This window comes from Triturus cristatus, chromosome 7 (assembly GCF_964204655.1).
Source record: "Triturus cristatus chromosome 7, aTriCri1.1, whole genome shotgun sequence".
Lineage (NCBI taxonomy): Eukaryota > Metazoa > Chordata > Amphibia > Caudata > Salamandridae > Triturus > Triturus cristatus.
The window spans coordinates 1,727,216,135-1,727,238,797 of record NC_140590.1 but is presented as its reverse complement, the minus strand read 5'-3'; the positions used below and the strand labels follow the sequence as shown (position 1 = coordinate 1,727,238,797).

The following is a 22,663-nucleotide window of genomic DNA, read 5'->3' as shown; positions in this document are numbered from 1 at the left end:
AGTGGGCTTTTTGCAGCATATTTGTCCATGTAGCGTAACAGGAGGTCAGCCAACTGACCATTGAAATGTATTTCTTAGCCTTGGTTACGACTGGAAGCAGGTCCAGTCCTTAGGGTTCTCCTCAAATGTTTCAATAGCAGGTATGTCTTTCTTCTGTCTTCACCGGCCCATTAGTGTTCTGAAGAGGGTAGGGTTGCCACAAAAATGCCCGTCACTGGCTTCTGGTCCCTCCCCAAAATATATGGAAAAGTTTCCTAGGGACAAATCTACCCACGGGTTTGGCAGTTTGTGTTTCCCACCTAGCAAACAAACCTGCACTGCACATCTCTACCCAACACCAATATAGCAGGACCTTTCTTCCCCTCTGGAGAGCTTCCTGTGCCCACCCAGCAGTGTGGCTGTGGAAATAGACAAACCCTCCCTGGGGTCATTTTAATCCAGTTCTGAGGCATCTCCAGTCCATTGTGTTTGGAGCCTGCCTAATGAGGGAGACAAAAGGGAGCAGGCCCAGGTGGGAGCTACATATGCCAGAGACAGAGTATGCTGTGGTTATGTACAATCAAGACAACTATATATTTCTTCAACTAGAAGATTAGGATTGACATAACAATATATTGTAGATTAGCCTTCTGTATAAAATGCTGCTGATGAAAATAATATAACGTTTTTTATACTTACTTTCACTTTTTTATTTTAACACTTTTAGAGTGTCAACTGTTTAGAGTTCCTGCTTCGATAGTTGTAATATCAAGCTGAAAGTCCAGCAAAAAAGTTTCTTGCCTGTAAAGCCAAAACTAGAAGATAAGTTTAATCTTCTAAGGCAGATCCTAAAGCCGGGCCTATAGGAGGACATATGCAAAAGAAACAATTGATGGACCTAATGCTGGACAATGCAAACATTCACCCCCAGTCACAAGGATCTGGGTTAAATCCATCATTCTTTTGCTCATCACACCACCCCAGTTTGGACCCCGCCATATGCAAATCAGTCTTCACCCTGTTCCTTGTGGGAACAGTCCAGCCGTGCTGCCAAGCCAGGTCCTCCCTGGACAGGAAACAAGCATTCTGGGACTGGTTTCTGGGCATCACCCGTCATCAACCAGGCTAGCTTGAATCCAACGGTGTAGTGAGCACGGAACCCACGTCTGGACATACCCTTCCCACATAGGGCGACATATTCAAAAGAAACAATTGATGGACCGAATGCTGGACAATGCAAACATTCACCCCCAGTCTCAAGGATCTGGGTTAAATCTATCTTTCTTTTGCTCACCACACCACCCCATCCATATGCAAATCAGCCTTGACCCTGTCCCTTGTGGGAATAGTCCAGCCCGAACTGCCAAGCCAGGTCCTCCCTGGACCGGAAACAAGCATCCTGGGACCGGTTTCTGGGCATCACCCATCATCAGCCAGGCTAGCTTGAATCCAGTGGTGTAGTGAGCACGGGACCCATGTCTGGGCATACCCTTCCCACTTAGGGTGACATATGCAAAAGAAACAATTGATGGACGGAATGCTGGACAATACAAACATTCACCCCCAGTCTCAAGGTTCTGGGTTAAATCCATCATTATTTTGCTCACCACACCACCCCACTTTGGACCCAGCCATATGCAAATCAGTCTTGACCCTGTTACTTGTGGGAACAGTCCAGCCTAAACTGCCAAGCCAGGTCCTCCCTGGACCGGAAACACGCATCCTGGGACTGGTTTCTGGGTATCACCCATCATCAGCCAGGCTAGCTTGAATCCAGTGGTGTAGTAAGCACAGGACCCATGTATGGGCATACCCTTCCTACTTAGGGCTACATATGCAAAAGAAACAATTGATGGACGGAATGCTGGACAGTGCAAACAATAACCCCCAGTCACAAGGATCTGGGTTAAGTCCATCATTCTTTTGCTCACAACACCACCCTAGTTTGGACCCAGCCATATGCATATCAGTCTTGACCCTGTTCCTTGTGGGAATCAAGCTATCCTGGCTAAAGAGGGGTGAAACCCCGAAACCGATCGTAGGATGCTTGTTTCTGGTCCAGAGAGGACCTGGCTTGGCAGTTCAGGCTGGACTGTTCCCATGAGGCACAGGGTCAAGACTGATTTGCATATGGCCAGGTCCAAACTAGAGTGGCATGGTGAGTGAAAGAATGATGGATTTAACCCAGATCTCTTGAATGGGTGAATGTTTTGATTTGTTCTGCATTCCGTCCATCAATTGTGTGTTTTTTGCTTTCTGGGCCTATAGGAGAGCAGCACATTGGAGGGGAACAAACTCCCTCCATAACTCATCTGCTTTTTTCCCCCCTTCACTCTCTTTCCCATCGCCAATATTGTTTTCTATAATTTGAAACTTTGGCATGGAGTGTAATTGAAGAGGAAAAGGAGTAGACATCGAATTGCCAGCCAGGTTAATTTAGACATTTGTAGCACATTGGATGAAAGGGAATGAATCAACCTCACCCCATAATTTCCCAAGGAATGACAAATAATCAGTAGTAGGTTTTCATAATCAGAAAACATTATATAAAGAAACTTACTAACAATAAAACGTTTTTTGAAGTGGCTCCTGAAAGGCGATTAAAAATACTTTTACATGAGGGTGACAGCTAGGTCTGGGCGAAAATTCCGTTCCGCTCGCGGAAATTGCGATAATTTGAAATGTTTGCGTTCCGCGGAGAGCGTGAAAATGTCAAAATTTCAGCAATCCGCATCTTACCGGAAATGTTTTTCTTGCTCGCGCTGTAAAAAAATACATTCTCGCGTGCGCGCAATCGCCTTACCTGAATCCCCGCATTCGCCGACAAGTTTTCCCGATCCGGTCGCGTTCTCCACGAGATGTTGGATTGTTGGTAGCCATTTGCGCTGTCTTGCGACAGTTCGCGCCCGCATTAACGTAATTCATTGTGCGATCACGTCTTTCGTCGCGCGATCACGTCTTTCTTCTCGCGATCATGCACTGCGGGACAAGTGAAAACAAGATGGCCGCGCCCGTGAGCAACCGCATGGGTAAGTTGGCGAGCCGCGATCACGCAGAAAATACCGCGAACGGGCGGGAAAAAAACTTCTGCGTCTTCGCGATATTTCCGCGTGTTTGCGGAGTTTTTTGACATTTTCGCGATAGTTTGCGAATGTGAATTTCGCAAATTCCGCCCACCCCTAATGACAGCAAGCTGACTTACAGCATTTTAGAAACTGAAGCCTCAATAATTTTTATTACTTGGTTTGGCCATGCGTGGCCTTCACTCACAGCACTGCCTCCTTTTTTGAAGTTCTGCATTAAGTTTGCAAATCCCAGGAGGTCCGCACTTCATCAAAGTGTAAACTTGTAGACCCTTTGCAATCAGTGATAGTGTTTAGCCCTGTAAACCATGGTTATGCATCCTTCCCACTGAAATGATGATATCAAGAAAATTGAAAAGAAGAAAATTAAACAACATGCAAAGGAGATCGTTTGTTGGTGTAAATATGAATGTCCGCCTAGGCTTACGTGTCCTGTTCTTTAGAACAAAAAACAGAGAGCTGACAATTAGAGTTTTTACCTCCTCCCTTTGGATGGAACATGAGAATGAAGGTGGAGAGAAACTGGCACCTGTTGAGTCAACATTGATTGATCCCACGGCCAAGAATCAAACTGGTACAATTGTCACGTGGCCTGACATCAGATCTACTGGCAGGATCTGACTGGTCGCTTCCAGTATTAGGATAGGAGCTCTGGGCTGACAGAGACACCTTGAGATTGAACCTTGTGTACTCCAGATCACATCTCGATACCCAGCCATCTCTCAGCCATGAAGATTGCTCTCGCTTGTCTGTTGGTGACAGTCAGCTGCCCCCTTAGTAAGTGTCCATTCTATGCTCAGGGAGTGGGGGTGAGAGAATGTGAGTTTGTAAGGACCTTAATTCTAATAAATAAGAATTCTTCAGCGTACCTCCAGGACTCAATATAATCTGTGAAAGCGTGAGCTCTAGAGAGCCCCAATTATAACAAGAGATACAATGTTTGCTTGAGGGCATTCTTTTAAAAGTAAATAGGAAGCTCTTTAGTTTCTTCTCTTAGATCTTTCTTTACATGTTGGAGTTTTCGTTTTTAATACCCGATACTCTGTGGACTTCACAGTGTCATAACTGAGTGGAGTGTGGCAAGAGAGTGTGAGGTTAGGATGGGGATTATGAAAGTGCATTGTCATTAAACCCTCTTTTACTTTTGGGGCACATTCTCAAGTGTTGTTTTTGTTTTTTAACAATGTGGGAAACAAAATTGATGATAGTATTCCAAATCTAGTTTCAAAATACACTGTGAAGTCATTCCTTCTCTGTACTCCTTCAGCCGCTTGCCAAGCACACACTTAAACGATTGGTCATTTTATGATCCAGCTATCCATCGATTGCTTCAGGACTTTCTACCAAAGTGATTGTATTCAAGAAAACATACAATGAGCTATCTTTAACAAATATATAAACAATATAAGTAAGATTGCTCCGACAAGCCCATACAAATTAAAATCATGTTTGAAGTTGCCAGTCTATCCTTGAGGCACTAAAAATATGTCTGAGGTCAGCTAACAGGTTTAAAATAATAGAGAGTGAAGAGCTCAGAGGGTTTGCTCTAGAGGAGGTATCTCAGTAACTCCACCCTAGGTTCTCATGGAGGCCATTGATGAGGTACTGGTTGAACAGATACAAAGACTTTTTTGAGATACCTTTAGAGATGGTTGAAGTGCTGGAGAGGACACATACAGGGTCATATGGCAGAATGGGCAACCAGTTAAGTCATTAAGTAGGAATCGCCATTGACTGATCAACACACAAAACAAACAAATGTGATTGCTCCCATCAAAAACATGTAGGGGCAGATTTACAAGCCCCTTGCGTCACTATTGCACCGTCGTTGTGTCATTTTTGTGACGCAGCGGCAGCGTAAAAGTTGCGGTCCATTTACAACATGACGCATCTAGGGAGATGCGTCACGTTGTGAAGCCCTGCGCCACATTAAACCTGCGTCAGGTTTAATGTATGCAGGGTGGGTGTTCCGTTGCAGGAAGCCTCGTAAAAGTGACGCAGTGAAATCTACAAGATTTCACTGAGTCACTTTTACATCCATGCTGCGTCAAAACCCTGCGCCTGCTTGTAGCAGGCGTAAGGAGTGACGCAGCATGTTAGGCATAGGGCAGACCTGAGCATTGCTGGAGTTGCGTCGTGCTTGTGATACGACTCCAGCAATGCGTGACTTTTCCGTCAATAGATGTATCGGAATTTCTGACGCATCCGTCAATCCTTGCGCCATGGTGTGCCGTATTGTAAATACGGCGCATCCATGGTGACGCAAGGGTTTTGCATGTTGGCGCAGGGAAAGTGACGCATCTCTACAGATGCGCCACTTTCTTGTAAATCTGCCCCATAGATTGCAATATACATTTCTTTTGACAGCCTTAGAATAGTTGACGCCGGGTCGACCTAGTAACACATTTAAAGCAAGTTGGTGAAAATCACTTTAGGTGTATTTAACGTATATTAGGCGGCCAGAGTTTAAGAGCAATGCCAATATATCAGTGTCAAAATCAGTGTAAAGTAAAGTGAAAACTCTGGTTCCTGGGATTGGCACCAGCAAAAATAGCACTTAGCCTATTTAGGATGTGCTACATAGGGTGGGAGGCATTACACACCTCCTCTGTTTTGGGGTGCAAAGGCATGCGATTACTACTACAGGTATTTTATTGGGCCAAATATTTTTGACCTTCCTTGAGGCATGTCCTTGATTGATAACTGTGTAGTGTTGCTCTCCTTTTGGAGAACATTGGGACACTTTTTTTCCCTAGGCTCCTCCTCCTTCTTCTCACATCCATCATTAATCACTCAAGCAAAGCAGCCCCAACAGGTGACACCTTTCTAGCCCATCTCCCCAAGGACAAATCCAATCGAACAAAGAGCCATAGGTCTGACTAAATGGCAAGTTTGAAATGTTTCCTAATTTATTCTCTCAGAGTACATTAGGTGCAACTTTTAAGCATTACATGCAAGGTGGACAGACACATCTTCAAGCCTCAGACGAATAGAACAACCAGACCCATGTACTGCAGCCCCACAGAGCCGCCACTTATGCAGAATACACAGCACTTCAACATATAGCCCCAAATGTAAAACACATTCTCACTCGTGATACATTGAAGTCATTTTGGCACCTCGAATAAGACATGTGGTAATTACAGGTGAGAAAGAAGAAACCACAGAAGGGAACCTTTTCGTCATTGTTGTTTTGGAAAGCATATTTCTGTTTGTGATAGCGCTAATTATTTGTTTTCCATCTCTGTTTTTCTAGCTCTGGTGACTTCTCGAGGGGATATTACGCGTCTACTTACTAACACTGGTTGTCCGCAGAAAGTGGTATGAATTTTTCACTTAAATTTTATTTTAAGATCATTCTTCTACTTTTTAACTGATTACCTAAATGTATTGCAAATACATATTTAATAATTTGTTGCCAACCTGCAGTATTCCCGTATGTATTAGAGGATGGCTGCAGGGGTAAGTACCTGATTGGCCCTCATGACATGTGACCTGGAGCAATATCCTCTGGGGGGTTACTAATTTGCTGTGGGCTATTATGAGTATTGTAGTATGTTGGACTGGGAATTTCTGGTGCCACAAATACTGGATCCAGTAATCCTCGGTTTGCAAACTCAGGGTGAGGTAAGAGTAAGACTGGAGACACCTGGACAAGAGAGATGTAGCAGGGCTCTGAACTAGTCATGCTCCCTTCTGCCTCCTCTCAATACATGTCATTTAGGGGCTGTCTCTTGGCACTCTCTTTAAAAAAACTGGCCTCAGAAGTGGCAAAGTCAGTGGCAAGAATTCCTACATTACTTTTGTTCTGCTCGTTAATAATATTCTGTAATTCACTTTTAGTGTTATTGAAAATGGAGCATGCTTAGATCCTTTGGCTGGAGCTGTGGGAAGTAAAAATGGTTTTAAATGTATGTTGTGTGAGTGCTTGCGAGTGAGAGTACTCTTAAGGGAGAGAGTGCGTGTTTATGTGTGAGTAAGTGCATCTGTATGTATAGGCATGTGAGTGTGAGTGAAAACAAGTGAGTCATTGACAGGTAAAGTTAGATCAGGTGAGACTGAGGCCCAGATTTACTATTCTTTGACTCAAGCAACTCTGCACCAGAGTTGCTCGCTGCCTTGCATCAAAGGGTGAGAGATAAAATGCGCCCTATCTATTAAGATATGGTGCATTTTTATTCTCTATTCCAAGTGTCACTGGTCACACTGTTTTATAATCAGGGCAGTTTTAAACAATGCTAAAATAACTGTTTCAGCTCCTCATTCGCATTAATTCTTCAATTTTACAATTCATCAGTCATCAATGCCTAAGATATTAATTCAGTGCCAATCGGATGTATGGCTTCATGGTTTTATTTCACAAAACTGATGACACTAAGGGGCCTATCTCGATGTCGGACGGACGACACCGTCTTGAAAACCGGACGTCCCAACCACCTCATTATGATGCGACCACCTTGTCTGCATTTGTAACCTGCCATAAGGACTGGACTTTTTACTTGTGTTTTTACACGGTCTGCTTTATAAGTCGGTGAGCACTATTTTCTTTAATGATCTTCCCCTATTCCATCCACAACATCGCAGCAGGCCGCCTGCTTTCATATTGTTTGTATTCAAATTATAGCACGGTCCCCTTTAACTATAGCAGACGTGCTTATTTAATTATTTAATTATCAGCGTGGGCTGCTTTCACTTTAGTGAGCACGCTACAGAAATACAGAAAATTGCTTTGGGTGAAGGCGCTTTCACTTTAATGTTGGCCGCGCTCCTTTCTTTAGATGCTGCTTGCTGCAACCTGAATACGGCGAGCAGCATCTAAAGAAAGGGGCGTGTCTGCCATTAGAGTGGCCTTGCAATTGTGAGAGTTTGAGCTATTGGCAATAAAAATGACAATGCCTTTTATATGTGTTGCTTTAAAAAACACAGAAATAAGAGGCATTGTCATTTACAATGCCAATAGCTTAAACACTCCTAAATGAGAGACCTATTGCATTGCAAATGCTTGTTACTTCTGGTACGAGGACAAGAACAGGAGTAAGGTCACATTCCTCTATGGTTGCAGTAGTGGCAGATTTATGCTGTGTATACACTGTTGACACGGTGATTGTCGGTTCCTTCAGTGTCTTTAGGGAACGTTATCTCATTTAATATTTTAAGCAAGTAAGACACCGACATTAAGCAGTGAATAAACATAGTGTTGCAACTGAGATTGTTTCAGCGCACACAAGGCTAATATGGATGATTATTGTTCAGCATAGTGATTTGCGGGAGCACTAGTCCTTTTTTCATTTCAAACAAGGAAACACTGATTACATGCGGCGAATGCATAAATGGCTGTTACCCAGAGGGACACCACACGTTCAGTTTTTTTAGACCAGGAGTTTAATATAGAGCACAGAACGATTGCGGTAAGCATATTTTTTTTTGCAGTGGAATATTGGAAGGTTTTATGTCTCTACATTTAGAGTTGTGAAACAGGTTGTTTAATTTATCTCACTTTATATCATGTACTGTGTGAAGATCTCACGATGCAGGTCAAATATCTTCAAGTTGCTTTATTTCATTAGTCAACAGGACAAGGAACAGCACGATCTGACTATCAAACGAACAGCTGTCAGCTGACCCAGAACCCCTGCTCCACAATCTTCTTCCCATTCTCTTGACGTGCAAAGGTTCCAGACGTCCAGAGAATGGAAAGGAAACACAACACATCTTTCCCCTTACAACAACAATGCAAATAAAACAAAAACAGTATGTACAAGAAGTAAGTAGAATTAACATTGAAGATAAATCACAAAAGTTATACAAAATATAATTATCAAACCTGGAAGATAATTAGACACTCACATTGTATATAATCTCATAAGCTTACTGCAAAATATAATCATGAAACTTGGAAGGTAACTTGACAGTCCTGGAAGATGGAGAACGGAAAGTGGAATGAGTATCACTGTTAATGTTTTTGTTAGGTAGAACACCCAAACCTGTTTTGGACACAGCAATCTTCCCTTTGTTCCACCATCTACCATCATCCAATTTGACAGCACATTTTTTAACTTTTACCACTTTCTTGAGAACAGAAAATTTGGATTCTCCCTTGGGTAAAATCCTAGAACATTTCACCCTCACCATGTCCCCCACACAAACATTCAAATGCTTAGGAACAGGATTGGATTGTGTCTGATCATATTTGTTTTGTGCAAAAACACATTTCCTGCTAACATCATCAATCTTGTCCTTAGAAACAACAAACTCATTATCACCCATCAATCTTCTCAAAAGTTTAGAGGAAGGTATGCAACCTCTTAACAAAACAAATGGAGACACATTAGCGTCAGAATTAGGAGTAGTGCGAACAGCCCATAGAAGTTTTTCAATTTCTGTCTTGCAATTCAATCCGCTAGCTTTAGCTAATTGTACATTCTATTTAATGACCCTATTAAAACGTCCCACAAGGCCATTGCTTCTAGGATGATAAAGTGGAGTGTTAACATGTTTACTACCAACAGAATGTAGGAATTCTTCAATTTGAGTTGAAACAAATTACGGGCCATTATCAGGGAGAAGTTCTTCCGGAACACCCTCCCTACTGAAAAGTGACTTGAGAAATTTAATGATAGAGGATGAGTCAGCAGACTTTACCATTTGATTTCTGGCCAACGACTGTGAAAATCCATAAGAACAATACCACGCTCAGGTAAATTGGGAGACAAATTCAAAGGGCCAATGATGTCAACAGCAACCTTAACCCCTTCGCTGCTAGGCCTTTTCCCCTCCTGTGCTAAGCCTTTTTTGGGCTATTTGGGGTAGTGCGCGCTTAGGCCCCTGTAACTTTTTGACCACATTAGGTATCCACGCCAAATTTGTGTCCTTTTCTTTCAACATCATGGGGATTCTAAAGGTAGCCAGGGTTTGTGGATTCTTCTAGAGGGTTCCCAGAAATTAGTCAAAATACAGCAACATTTTGTTTTTTTTGTGAAAAATGGGAAAAACGGGCTGCAAATGAAAGCGTCTGGGTTTTTCTCTGCAAACGGTATAAAAAAAGGGTTTGTGGGGCTGAAATCACCATTTCTCCAGCTATTAGGGAATGACAGAATTTTGTCAGAAAACCAACATTTTTTACACAGTTTTGGCATTTTTCTGGGACATACTCTATTTTTGCTATTTTTTGTGCTTTCAACCTCCTTCCAGTTAAGGGTAGAAATGGGTACAAAAGCAATAATGGCTCCTGGAAAGCTATACTTTTTTGAAAGGTAGATGACATTCTGAATTCAGCATGGGGTCATTTGTGTAGATCCATCAAGGTTTCTTTATAGAAACTACCAGTTAAATACAGGAAAAATTAAAAATTAGATGAAAAAAGCAGCCTTTTGTGTCAACGTTTTCACCTGTAACTTCTTCTAATTATGACAGCTCTTTGAAAGCAATACACTGTTACAGCCGCTGGACCATCCTGGTTGTGGGGATATATAGGACTTGTAGGTTCACCTAGAGCCCAATGAACCCAGAGTAAAAAACTGAGCAGCATTTTGTAATGGTTTTTTATTATGTTCCGGGTATATAGCAATTATTGTGGGAAAATGTATACATGGAAAAATCGGTATGAAAGACACCTATGTATTTCTGAAATGGGAACAAATTACAGAGTTTAGAAACAGTGCATATTTGCACATTTTCGAAATTGGGAATACTCATACTAGCATGAGAATTATTGGTCATTTTTCAAAATGACTTTTTTTTTACACAATGTCTTTCATTTGGAAGGGAGAAATGCATCCAAAATCAATAGGTAATAACAGTTGCTTTACAAATCTGAACTACCCTAAGTCTCACGATAAAAAGGGTACCTCACTTGTGTGGGTAGGCATAGTGCTCACGACAGGAAATGGCTCAAAACCTAACGTGAACACACCGCATTTTCACAATGAAAATGTACACATTTTTTGCGAAGAGTCTAGCTGTACTTTTTAAACACTAGCTCTGCCGGCACCTAGGGAAACCTAGCAAACCTATACATTTTTTAAAACTAGACACCCAGGGGAATCCAGGATGGGGTGACTAGACTGCCTCCCACCATGATCTGTTACCCAGAATCCCTTGCAAACTTAAAAAATTGACAAAAAAAACAAATTTTCCCCACATTTCTGCGGTGCAAAGTTCTGGAATCTGCATGGATCCACAAATTTCCACCCACCCCGTGATCCCCAAAGGCTTCCAAGAAAAATGGTACCTCACTTGTATGGGTCGGCCTAGTGCCGCAACAGGAGATGGGGCAAAATGCAACGTGGTCACACCTCAATTTCGCAGTGGAAAATGACCCTTTTTTGGCAAAGTGCCTAGCTGTAGTTTTTTAACCCTAACTCTGCCGGCACCTTGTGAAACCTAGCAAACCTATACATTTTTGAAAACTAGACACCCAGGGGAATCCAGAATGGGGTGACTTGAGTGCCTCCTACCAGGGTCTGTTACCCAGAATCCCTTGCAAACCTAAAAAGTTGTCAAAAAAAACAAATTTTCCCCACATTTCTGTGGTGGAACGTTCTGGAATCTCCGTGGATCTATACATTTCTACCACCCCATGCGTTCCCCCAAGTCTTACAAAAAAAATGGTACCTCACTTGTGCGGGTCGGCCTAGTGCCCTTTTTTGGCAAAGTGCCTATCTGTAGTTTGTGAACCCTAGCTCTGCCGGCACTTAGGGAACCCTAGCAAACCTATACATTTTTGAACACTAGACACCCAGGGGAATCCAGGATGGGGTGACTTGAGTGCCTCCAACCAGGGTCTGTTACCCAGAATCCCTTGCAAACCTAAAAAATTGTCCCAAAAAAAAATGTTCCCCACATTTCTGTGGTGGAAAGTTCTGGAATCTGCGTGGATCCACAAGTTTCCACCCACCCCGCGTTCCCCAAAGTCCTACGAGAAAAATGGCACCTCACTTGTGCGGGTTGGCCTAGTGCCCGCGTCAGGAAACGGCGCAATACGCAACGTGGTCACACCTCAATTTCGCAGTGAAAACTGACCCTTTTTTGGGAAAGAGCCTAGGTGTAGTTTGTGACCCCTAGCTCTGCCGGCACCTAGGGAAACCTAGCAAACCAATACATTTCTGAAAACTAGACACCCAGGGGAATCCAGGATGGGGTGACTTGAGTGACTCCCACCAGGGTCTGTTACCCAGAATCCCTTGCAAACCTAAAAAATTGTCCAAAAAAACACATTTTCCCCACATTTCTGTGATGGAAAGTTCTGGAATCTGCGTGGATCCACAAATTTCCACCCACCCCGCGTTCCCTAAAGTCCTACGAGAAAAATGGTACCTCAGGAAACGGCGCAAAACGCAACGTGGTCACACCTCGATTTTGCAGTGAAAAATGACCCTTTTTTGGCAAAGTGACTAGCTGTAGTTTTTGAACCCTTGCTCTGCCGGCACCTAAGGAAACCTAGCAAACCTATAGGTGAGCAGTTACATGACACGCAAAGCAGTACCTGAGAAGCAGTCCGCTCCGTGACTTCGTTGTTGCCGCCGCCACTACCGCCATTTGGCTGAGGTCCGCGCCGAGCTTGGCCCAGCTCGCTCACCTAAGCCTCCAGCTCCCGGACCCCCGTCCCGGACCCTCTGTAATTGCCCTAAGGTGGCTAGTTCAGCAGAAGGGCTGGTGGTTGCGTCCCGGCTGCAGCGGCCGCGGCAGGGAGCGGGAGCAGGGAGCGGTGGACCGAAGCTTCCCCTGCGGGGAAAAACAACTCTCTGATACTGGCGTCCGGTGGAGGCAACTGGAGGCAACTGTCGTTTCACCGATTCATCGTGCTCCCGCTGACCCGCTGAGCTGAGCAGAGCCGCCAGAGCGAACCGAGCTGCAGAAACCTTCGCCGGGCTCGATCCGGCAAAAGAGGCGAGAGGCAAGTGAGGTGAAGAGACAAGTTGAACCGGGTTGAGCTGGGTTGAGTGGGTTCGTGTGGCAGCCATCTAGTCTCTGCCCCCCTGCCCCCCTGCTCCCCGCTCCCTGTAAGCTCCTTGCATTGCTCAGCTGCGATGGACCCGGCAGACCCTGGAGCACCGGAGTGGCAGCAGAGACAAATAGCGGCAAACAGCTTTGGGAGACGGAACACGGGGGCTGTGCCTTGTTGTGTTGGCGTTTTTGGTCGGCGTGCCAAGGATAAAGATAATAAATCGCCGCAGTTTCCAAAACTATCTTTTTACGGCCACAGCGGCCACAGCGGCGGTGGCGGGAGACACGGAACCCAGAGCCCCTGGTGCTTTCAGTAGCGGCAGCAGTGAGTGCGGCGAGCGAGCGATCCAGTGGGAGTTCTAGCGACAATATTCATCTCAGCACCCTGCCTCCCACCCCACTCTACATCCCGACCTGAGGTGAGCAACGGGGGGCTCGGAGGGGGCAGGTTTCAGGCTTTAGGACCCACTTTCTCTGTCTCCCTCTGTTTCCTGCACCTGCTCCCAGCTTGCCACTCCCCCCCACATAAATTTTCTGCTTGTGACTTCCTTTCACCTGCTCACTGGTCCAAAGGCCGGATTAAAGGCCAGTGTGAGTTGAGAGCCTATCTGGTGCGGGCATCCCAGGCCCAGGCTCAAGGCCAGGAGCAGAGTTGAGCCCCTGTACCGTGGAAGGCTGCTGCAGTTGAGTTGTGTCGACGATTGCTTTTGTCATCACGGTGGGGGTGCTAGAGATCCGGGGGCTGGAAGTTTTTCAGTTCAACAGCCTGCCAGCAACCGTGCGTGCTTAACAGTACCCTTCTCCCTGCGTTTGGGGGCCAGCGGCCAGTATCCACTAGTGAGCGACTCTTGCCATAGAGACCTTTTCAGGGCCAAAGGCAAGGTTGCCCAAATGAGATCAGGGACAGTCCGACAAGTGGTGTTCGGCAAGAAACAAGGAAAAAAAATAAAACAAAAGGCTAAAGTTTTGAAAAACAACTCTGAAATAGTGGAGGATTTATTACACAAAGAATTAGAAAACGGAGTAGGTCAAAGTGAGAGGTTGATCTCGGTGGCTTCTCCAACAACATCACAATCATCAATCCGGATTAACCAAATAGGGATTCGGAAATTTTTCTTTTTAAAAGACCCGATGGCGGCAATTTTCGCTCCCTCAAAAGAATTGTCTCAGTTACCAAGCCCAATTCAGCCGGACAAACTAGAAACCATTGCTCCGTAGACCAGTGAAACCGCCATCACCGCACTATCAAAGAAATCACTGGTGGGTGCAAAGATGGGCTACTCAGACTCTTGGAAACCAGCGACAACATCAGTTCAGGTACATCAGGTTGCCACCATACCTTCTCCTTCAGCTTTAACAACTAAACACGAAACATCTATTAACAACCTTACTGAGAGGGTCACAAAGACAATCATAGTCGCAGATTCAATAGTTTCCCCAGAGCCCACTGCTGGGGGAAGTTTCGAGCATGTAAACCCTAACCTTAGCTGCTCTCTTTCTAAAACGGCTCTGAATGGAGTTTCTACTGCTTCGGCCTTAACGGTCGGCAAACATTGTCGCAGTCCCAAAGAACCAGTTCAACTTAAAACAATACGGTCCTCAAAGGAAAAAACAAACCCAATTGATCCCGCAGGAAATATTGTGCTCATGGGCCCAGCGAGCAACAAATTTTCTTCCGACTTAAACGACTCAAAATTGACGGAATTCTTGGAACTATTAGAATCCAACCGTCAGGTCAATGTTTGCTCTAGCCCAGGCTCTAGCAAAGAAAAAAGAACACAATGGAGAACGAAGCTTACTTCATCTACATCGCTAAACCCTTCAGGCACAAAAAAACTCTCAGGCTCCTGATTTAGTGGAGATCAGTCATTGCTCATCAACGAATAAACAACAACTAAAAGATCCAAATTTTTCCTTACCCATAACAATTTCGTCTGAAAGTAGCTTTCACCTTGGGCTAGAGGCCCCGGCGCAGCATCCTGAAGAACATCTACATTCGCAATGGGCACAAACCTTGATCCAGACACTTAAACAAGCCATAAGGGACCTAAATTTTCAGTCGGATAAAATGGACGTTCAAATAGATCTCGTAAACCTTATCGCCACCCATATATCAGGCATAAACAGCAAAATAGATCTAATGACCACTCTTCTTTCAGGAAGGGAACACCCAGAGCAACAAATGCTTATAAACAAAAGCAAGCCTATCTGCTGTTGCAGCCCAATCATTGAGAAACTGGCAACCCTTCCTGAAACGTTACAAGATATCCTAGGGGCAGTAAAATTATCCTACTCCAATAATCTCCATATAAACTCCCCCAAAAATAACGCTGTGCAAGAGACATGTGTAAATCAATCTAAAAAAGCAAATGAAGAATTAGGTGACCCAAATAACGAAACAGCAAAATCAGACTCCGAGTCCCAACCAATTTTAACACATGCCCAAGAGAGTCGAGTCCAACAAGTACTGGAGGTCGCTAAACCCACAAAAAGGGAAAGAAAACGAGCAAGAAAGGCTTGGCCCAAACTTAACAAACCATCTAACGCAGCAACGGAAAAACTTTTCCCGCTCTTTATAGCAAAATCCCCAATGGAAAAGAAAAAGATCACTCTTTCCCCGTGTGGAAATATGGATTCTTATGATCAGTTATGTCCCCTATCTTGGACCCCAACGGTTTCATGTATAAATCATAAGTACATGTATGTTTCCTCCAGTTCCAGTTATGAAGACGCAAACACATGTGCGTCCACCGTCAACATGTCCTCTTTCAGATCCGCCATGAATGGGCCGGATATTCTATTCCTAAGTATGAAAGGCCACCGGCTTTATATGGTTCATTTATCCTATTTTACAGTCCAGGCGAGTAGGCCCTGATTCTGCCATTAAGCCTTTTCTGCCTTCTGCCTCTGAAAGCTCCAGTCTGAACTCGCATCTGTATCCATGAACTTTGTCCTACTCCCTGTGCGGCTAACGGTGCCTGACTCGGCCTGTCTGACTGCCTGCCAAAAACTGTATTTCACCTTCAAGATTATCTGCTCTGCTCCGCTCCTCATCCAATGCATTCCTGTCTAGTAGTTTAAGTAAACATTCTTTCAGCTACCGAGCAAAAGGCCCGGCTTCTCTGTCTTTATGCAAGTAATTCATAGCCCTGTTACTATGGAAGATTTCTGCCCTCGCATCTAGTGTAGACACTTAGACGCTTGTACACGCACTAACAGTCAGTATAGTCAGTATAGAATAAGATTCTATCCTAAGAGACCTTTCTTTTTGGATAACACAGTTCTTTAAACATAGGATGTTAGATATGATTTGGGATTAGGTTGACATAACCCCAGACTTCTGTCTCCACATGTAGAGCTAAATGTCAAGTCTTCTTCACCCCCTAGTTGCACGTCAATCACACGTCATGCTGCTGCGCGCGCATCTCTGCCAAGTATTTCTGCTGACGTTGCGAAATTCTTCCGTAGAACCACCCATTTATGACATCGTATCCAATGACGTTCTTTAAGTTACGCCCAGTTACACCCATTCTTGTTACGCATGTATGTTCTTATCTTTGTAATTAACTGTTACGCCTCCTGCATCTGTTTCACTATAACGCCTATTGTATAAAAATGATTACTTGTCAATAAAGTTTGTTCTTCACTTCCTGAACCTTCGTGGTGATGGAACATGGAGTCCATCGATTCGAATTGATTTTGGAATAAAGCCCGTTCCGAACCTCTAATACCACGGATTCTGCCTCTTATTTTACTGAGCTATTATTATAGATTTTCCGCATCAAATTAAGTCCCGGTAATTAAATTATTTACCACATAAATGGCGCCCGAATAGGGACACTTTCTCATCTCACGCGCCGGAGGTGCGTTGCAGGCCCGGTCTCCTGTCACAGCTGGACGGACAACAACGCGTACCCACAGGATTTCCTGTATCTCCCTCCTGCCGAGCGGGGGTAACTGAGGCTGCGATCAACACCCAGACGAGGCGGTGAGAAGTGCGAAGTATCCCGACCAGAGCTTAGCTGAGAGAGCAAGATCCGAGGTATACAGAGGCCCACCAGGTTCCGAAGTTCCGAAGTTTCGAGTCGAGTCCAGTCCGGTCCGAGTCCAGTTCAGTTCAGTTCCGAGGCCTTCCGTTCCGAGCTACCCGGTGAGTACCATTATCGGGGAGGCATTCTGACGTGCACATAGGTTGTGCCGGTCAAGACGGGTTTGGGTACACAAATCCGGTCTGCACTGTTTCAGCAGTGTATCTGTACTGTTTAGCCGTATATCAAGTATGTCTAGTATATAATTCAGAATTACCTAGTTAATGCCGAGTATCATGTTTAGTGACTAGTTCCCTAAATGGCCATCATTGTTGTTCATTAAATATTAAATGTTAAATGTTTTAAATATGTTTTGCATATTGTGGTGTGAATGACTGTTCATTATTGTGTTTTGTTGTATTAAACGTGTTCAGAATTAGGTATCAGATCAGATCAGTTCTCAATATGCCGCTCTTTTCGAAATTAAGACAGATCAAAACTAGAAAAGGAATACTCGAAGAAGCTGTTCCCATTCCTCCTAGGGACACTCCAGGGTACTTCATGTATCATAAACATGGCCTAGACGCCATATTATTTCTTGATTTATGGGTAGACTACACCAAGGAATTACCAGAAAGTCAGAGGTGGCCCGCAGCTGGGACCTGGGATGCAGATTGTATCGTGAAAGTAGAGGAAGAATTATGGAAAAAGAAAGCTAGACAATCACAGAAAGATGCCATTGAATTATGGCGTAAAGAATCGTATAGACGTACAGAAAAAGCACGTAGACAGGAAGAGAAGAGTAAGGAGAATTCAGATAAAGTTCGAGAAAATTTATTAATTGAAGAAGGTACTCGAGTAAAAGCAGAACAAGTAGACAGACAAAGAAATGCCCTTATGAATGGTATGTATCCTCTTCTGGCCGAAGGGTTACCTAAGGCTACTCTGGAGATACCCAAAGACTTGCCACCCCCATTGTTTCCGATAAAAGTACATCCCAAAGGGCATCCCAGAACCGCAGAAGATGTTTTTCTTTCTTCTTATTTAGACGACGCAGCTCCCGAGTATGCTAATGCTGCGCCACATAGACCGCCTGCCGAGGGGGTTCAACGCCAAGACCCTCCTCCGTCTGTACCTCCGCAACAACAAATTCCGACACAAGTCCCGGCAAGCACATCTGTTTCTACAGCTGCACCCACCACTATATCACGTTCAACGAATCCTTTCACATCCAGCACCCCAGGTGGTGCTACGGGAGGTACAACAAACATTTTTTCCACGCCACCCAGAGTAAATAAACTTTCCTTTCAAGAATCAACCCACCAACGTACGCCCAAACTAGTAACTCCCGACACGCTTAAAGAACTTCTAATAGATTGTAGATATGATCCTGTGCCCGGCAAAAAGGATGAAATGCTGCTGGCATCATTACGTATCCGACGAGCTGCAATATATTTAGGGAGGCTACCAGGAATGACTGCACATTTAGAAAATATATATCATTTTGTCCAGTCAGGACGAGATTCCGAAAGTATTAATAGAGCCTTGGAGTACCAGAAAGTGGAGATACAGGGGGAACTGTTACGTTTCCTCATAAATTGTGTGGTCAGAAATCAAGACCGACCAGGAGTAAATCCGGAAGAAATGCAAATTCTTACCACCTGGAGTCGGAATATATCAGAAGGGAGACATGATAAACGATCATGTATAGTAGCTATGTGCCGCAAGATCCGCAAAGAAATAGAACGAATACACGAAGAAAGATTAGCAGTAGACGAGCCTGAACAAACCGAAGAGGGGGAAGAAATAGAACTGCCCACAGGACAGTTAGAAACTATGGCCTATGTAGGTAGAGGAAGATCTTGCAATAATACTAGATGCTTTACTGATCCGATACGTCCGATACGTTCAGATAATAACAGAAATTTCCAAAACCCAATAATAAATATAAGGTCCCCCGAACATTCGTTCCAAGCCGCTGACAAATTGCTCCGAGCACGAAGGGGTTATCACATACTCGATTCTATGGACGAACAAGAATTAGCCAGGTCAGCCATTCACTGGGTTTACAGTCCCGGAAAATATAGTGATGATACACTAGCACACACGTTTTTGAACCTCAACCCCGATGAACAGCGTTTAGCTGGTATCTACATGATTCAACAACTCCTCGTATTATATAAAAGCCAACACTCCGATCCTGGTCCCTTACCTGATATGTTAACTGAATTACTCACGAATAAATGGAGAGGTTCAGGTACTGAGTTAATTAGAGAAATACTGGAATCCAGAAAGCAGTATATTCTTTTTGTATGCCCCGAACATGTCTCACTGCCCATCAAGGAAAGAACGACGTATTATATGGATAGACAGAATCCCTTACGCGAAGTGCACCCGATAAAAGGTGATGACAATCAGTTTAAACGTGTGTTTGTATACACACCCATATCTAAAATAGAACTATTAGAAATGAAGAAAGTGGTACCCAGTCATGACAAAGACCCAGCGGGTTTCCACCGTGAAATTAAAGACATGTTGCTCATGGGAGAATATACCTATCCCGACATTATGACAATATTGAAGGTATTAATGCCTGCGGGCATTTACGAAAAACTCAAGGAAAAGGACTGGGAGGTGGGAGACCAGAAGATAGATTGGACAGCATTAGAAAACGAAGAAAAAGCTCGAGGTCCAGGTTCAGGGCTTGGGGAAAAGACCAAAACTCTACCAGGTTTACTAGTACAGGTACTGCCACGTTTATTAACTACGAAAAAGGAAGACTGGGGTGCAATCTCAGCCTGTAAACAAAAGCAAGATGAAGACACTAGTGATTTCTATGCCCGATTCGAAAAATGTTTTGGTATAAATAGTGGAAAAAAAGCAAGTAGCGAATCTTATCCACATCTGTTTGTGACAAAATTAGTTGAAAATGCCCTGCCCCAAGTTAAGAATAGAGTATTGAAATTCGAGAGTACCTGGCAAGGTAACACTCCGTCACAAATGTTACAGATGCTACAGTACCATCACAATAGAATTAGAGAGGAACAAGAACATGAACAAAGACGCATGAAAGACACGAAAATGAAAATGCTAGTTTCCCAGACAGTTCCAGCTGACGGTCATAAAAAGGGTATGACACAGTCTAGTGTTTCAGCAGGTTCTGTAAAAGGGACATGCAACTATTGTAAACAGCCAGGTCATTATGTACACGATTGTCCAGTTTTAAAACATAATATCGCCATAGGTAATACAAAAGAAAGACCACGACCACTTAGACAGGATCAGAACCAACCAGGAGCTCCGCAGCATGCACAGGCCATGCCAGCTACGCAACAGTCTATGCCAGCTCCACCACAGCAGCCTATTGCTGCTACACCAACAACGACACAACAGATGTACCAGACTGCACAGTATGACTACCCTGATTATCAACGATACTCATGAAACAGCCTAGAGAGGGAAGTTGGCTTACCCCTTATCGAGGTCCCTGTAGATCAAGAAGGACCTTATGTACACAGTGAACTGTTAGGCCAGGATAGGAAATATTTACTTGATACAGGGGCAAGCCGAACAACAATAAAACGAAGTGAAGTTCCAGGGGCACCCCTCTCAGGCTCACAGAATATTTCCCTTGGTTTTTCAGGAAAACCTATCATTAATGAGGTATCACAGCCTCTTCCACTTACGATTGGTCCTTTGACACGAACTACAGATTTATTGCTTACTAAATCATGTCCAGAAAACCTGTTAGGTATAAAACCATTGAAAGCTCTAGGAGCTATAATATGTTGTTCTCCGGAAGGAGTAAGATTGTTTTTACGTGATTTCAAGGGGCACTATGTGTCCCGAGATATGGATCACCGACTGCAGACTTTACCCACACATTTATGGGCACAAGGCCCTACAGATGTTGGTTGCATGAACATTACACCATATCGAGTCACACTAAAGACAGGAGTGGTACTACCACGAATGCGACAATACAAGTTACCCCCAGATGCTGTAGTGGCTTTACTGCAAATCATTGATGAGCTTATTACCCAAGGAGTGGTCGTGGAAACCGACTCCAATGTATGTAATTCCCCGATAATTCCGATCCTTAAACGAACTGATCCAAAAGCCTCGCCAGTATATCGATTGGTTATTGATCTGCGCGAATTAAATAAATGTATTGTACCACAATACCCCGTAGTTCCAGACATTTCCTCATTACTGACAACCATTGATTCCGAAGCAACATTCTTTACTGTAATTGATCTCAAGAATGCCTTTTTCAGCGTCCCAATAGATCCGGAAAGCCAATACTTGTTCGGATTTAGTTTAAATGGACGAAGCTTTAAATTCACGCGCGCACCTCAAGGATTCACAGAAAGCCCCAGCATCTATAGCCAAGCACTGAAACGAGAACTTGACAGTATCCACATGCCAGTCAACACTGCCCTGCTTCAATATGTCGATGATCTGCTGATCACCGCTAGAAGCGAACCTGAATGTGAAAAAGCTTCACTGACGGTTTTACAATTTTTGGCCGAAAAAGGGCACAAGGTGTCCCCTTCTAAGCTGCAATTCTGTGTCCAGCGAGTTGTTTACCTTGGTCACTCGCTGTCCAAGGAGGGAAGGCAGCTTACACCCGACCGCATACAGTTAATTGATAACATGTCAGTACCCAAGACACAAAAGGAGGTGCGGGCTTTTATAGGCCTCACTTCATATTGTAGGCAGTGGATCCCTCAGTATGCATTTCTAGCAAAACCACTTATTCAGTTGACAACACAGGAGGCGGCCACATCGACTGTCCTCCCTTGGACTCAAGAACATACACACGCCTTTGAAAGTTTAAAGAAAGCTTTATGCCAAGCACCTGTTCTAGCAACACCATGTTACAGTAAACAGTTTACACTCTTTGTTACAGAACGCGAAGGTACTGCCTTGTCAGTACTCACACAGGAACAAGCAGGATCACACAAACCATGTGCTTATTTTTCTAGTACATTAGATCCCGTAGCTCAGGCTCTGCCTGCGTGCCTGAAATCAGTGGCAGCGACAGCTTTAGCAATCAGACAAAGCGATGCCATAGTGTTAGGACATCAATTGACAGTACAAGTACCACACGCAGTAGAGGTTCTCTTGAACCGCACACAGACACAACACTTGACTATAGCAAGACTCACCGGTTACGAACTAACATTGTTTCAGCCACACATAGAAATCAGACGTTGTAGTACATTGAATCCTGCCACACTTTTGCCAGTAAACGGAACAGACCCACTAGCACATGATTGTATTGAAGTTATTACTATCACGACGAAACCCAGACAAGACTTGACAGACGTCCCATTGACAGATCCAGACCTGACGTTGTATGTAGATGGTTCATGTATGAAAACAAGTACAGGAGAGCTAGTGGCCGCGTATGCAGTCACAACAGACACTGAAGTCATTGAAACAAATCGTATTAATACCTTGTCAGCTCAAGCAGCAGAGCTCATCGCTCTGACACAAGCCTGTATTCAAGCCACAAATAAGAAAGTCAACATATACACAGATTCACGTTATGCATTCGGAGTCGTCCATGACTTCGGCGTGCTGTGGCGAGAGAGAGGTTATTTAACTTCTCACGGTGCCCAC

General features: G+C 44.1%; 1 protein-coding gene across 2 annotated transcripts in view; it reads left to right on the top strand.

The window, feature by feature from the left end:
• Positions 1–3,711: 3,711 nt before the first annotated feature.
• The window catches only part of LOC146812908 (uncharacterized), a 472,180-nt gene continuing 453,228 nt past the window's right edge, over positions 3,712–22,663 (top strand). For both annotated transcript variants that reach the window (XM_085614639.1, XM_085614638.1), the window contains exons 1-2: positions 3,712–3,839; positions 6,319–6,383. In XM_085614639.1, the coding sequence (XP_085470765.1) occupies positions 3,791–3,839; positions 6,319–6,383 (114 nt within the window). In that variant the 5' untranslated portion in view covers positions 3,712–3,790. The remainder of the gene's footprint in view (positions 3,840–6,318; positions 6,384–22,663) is intronic.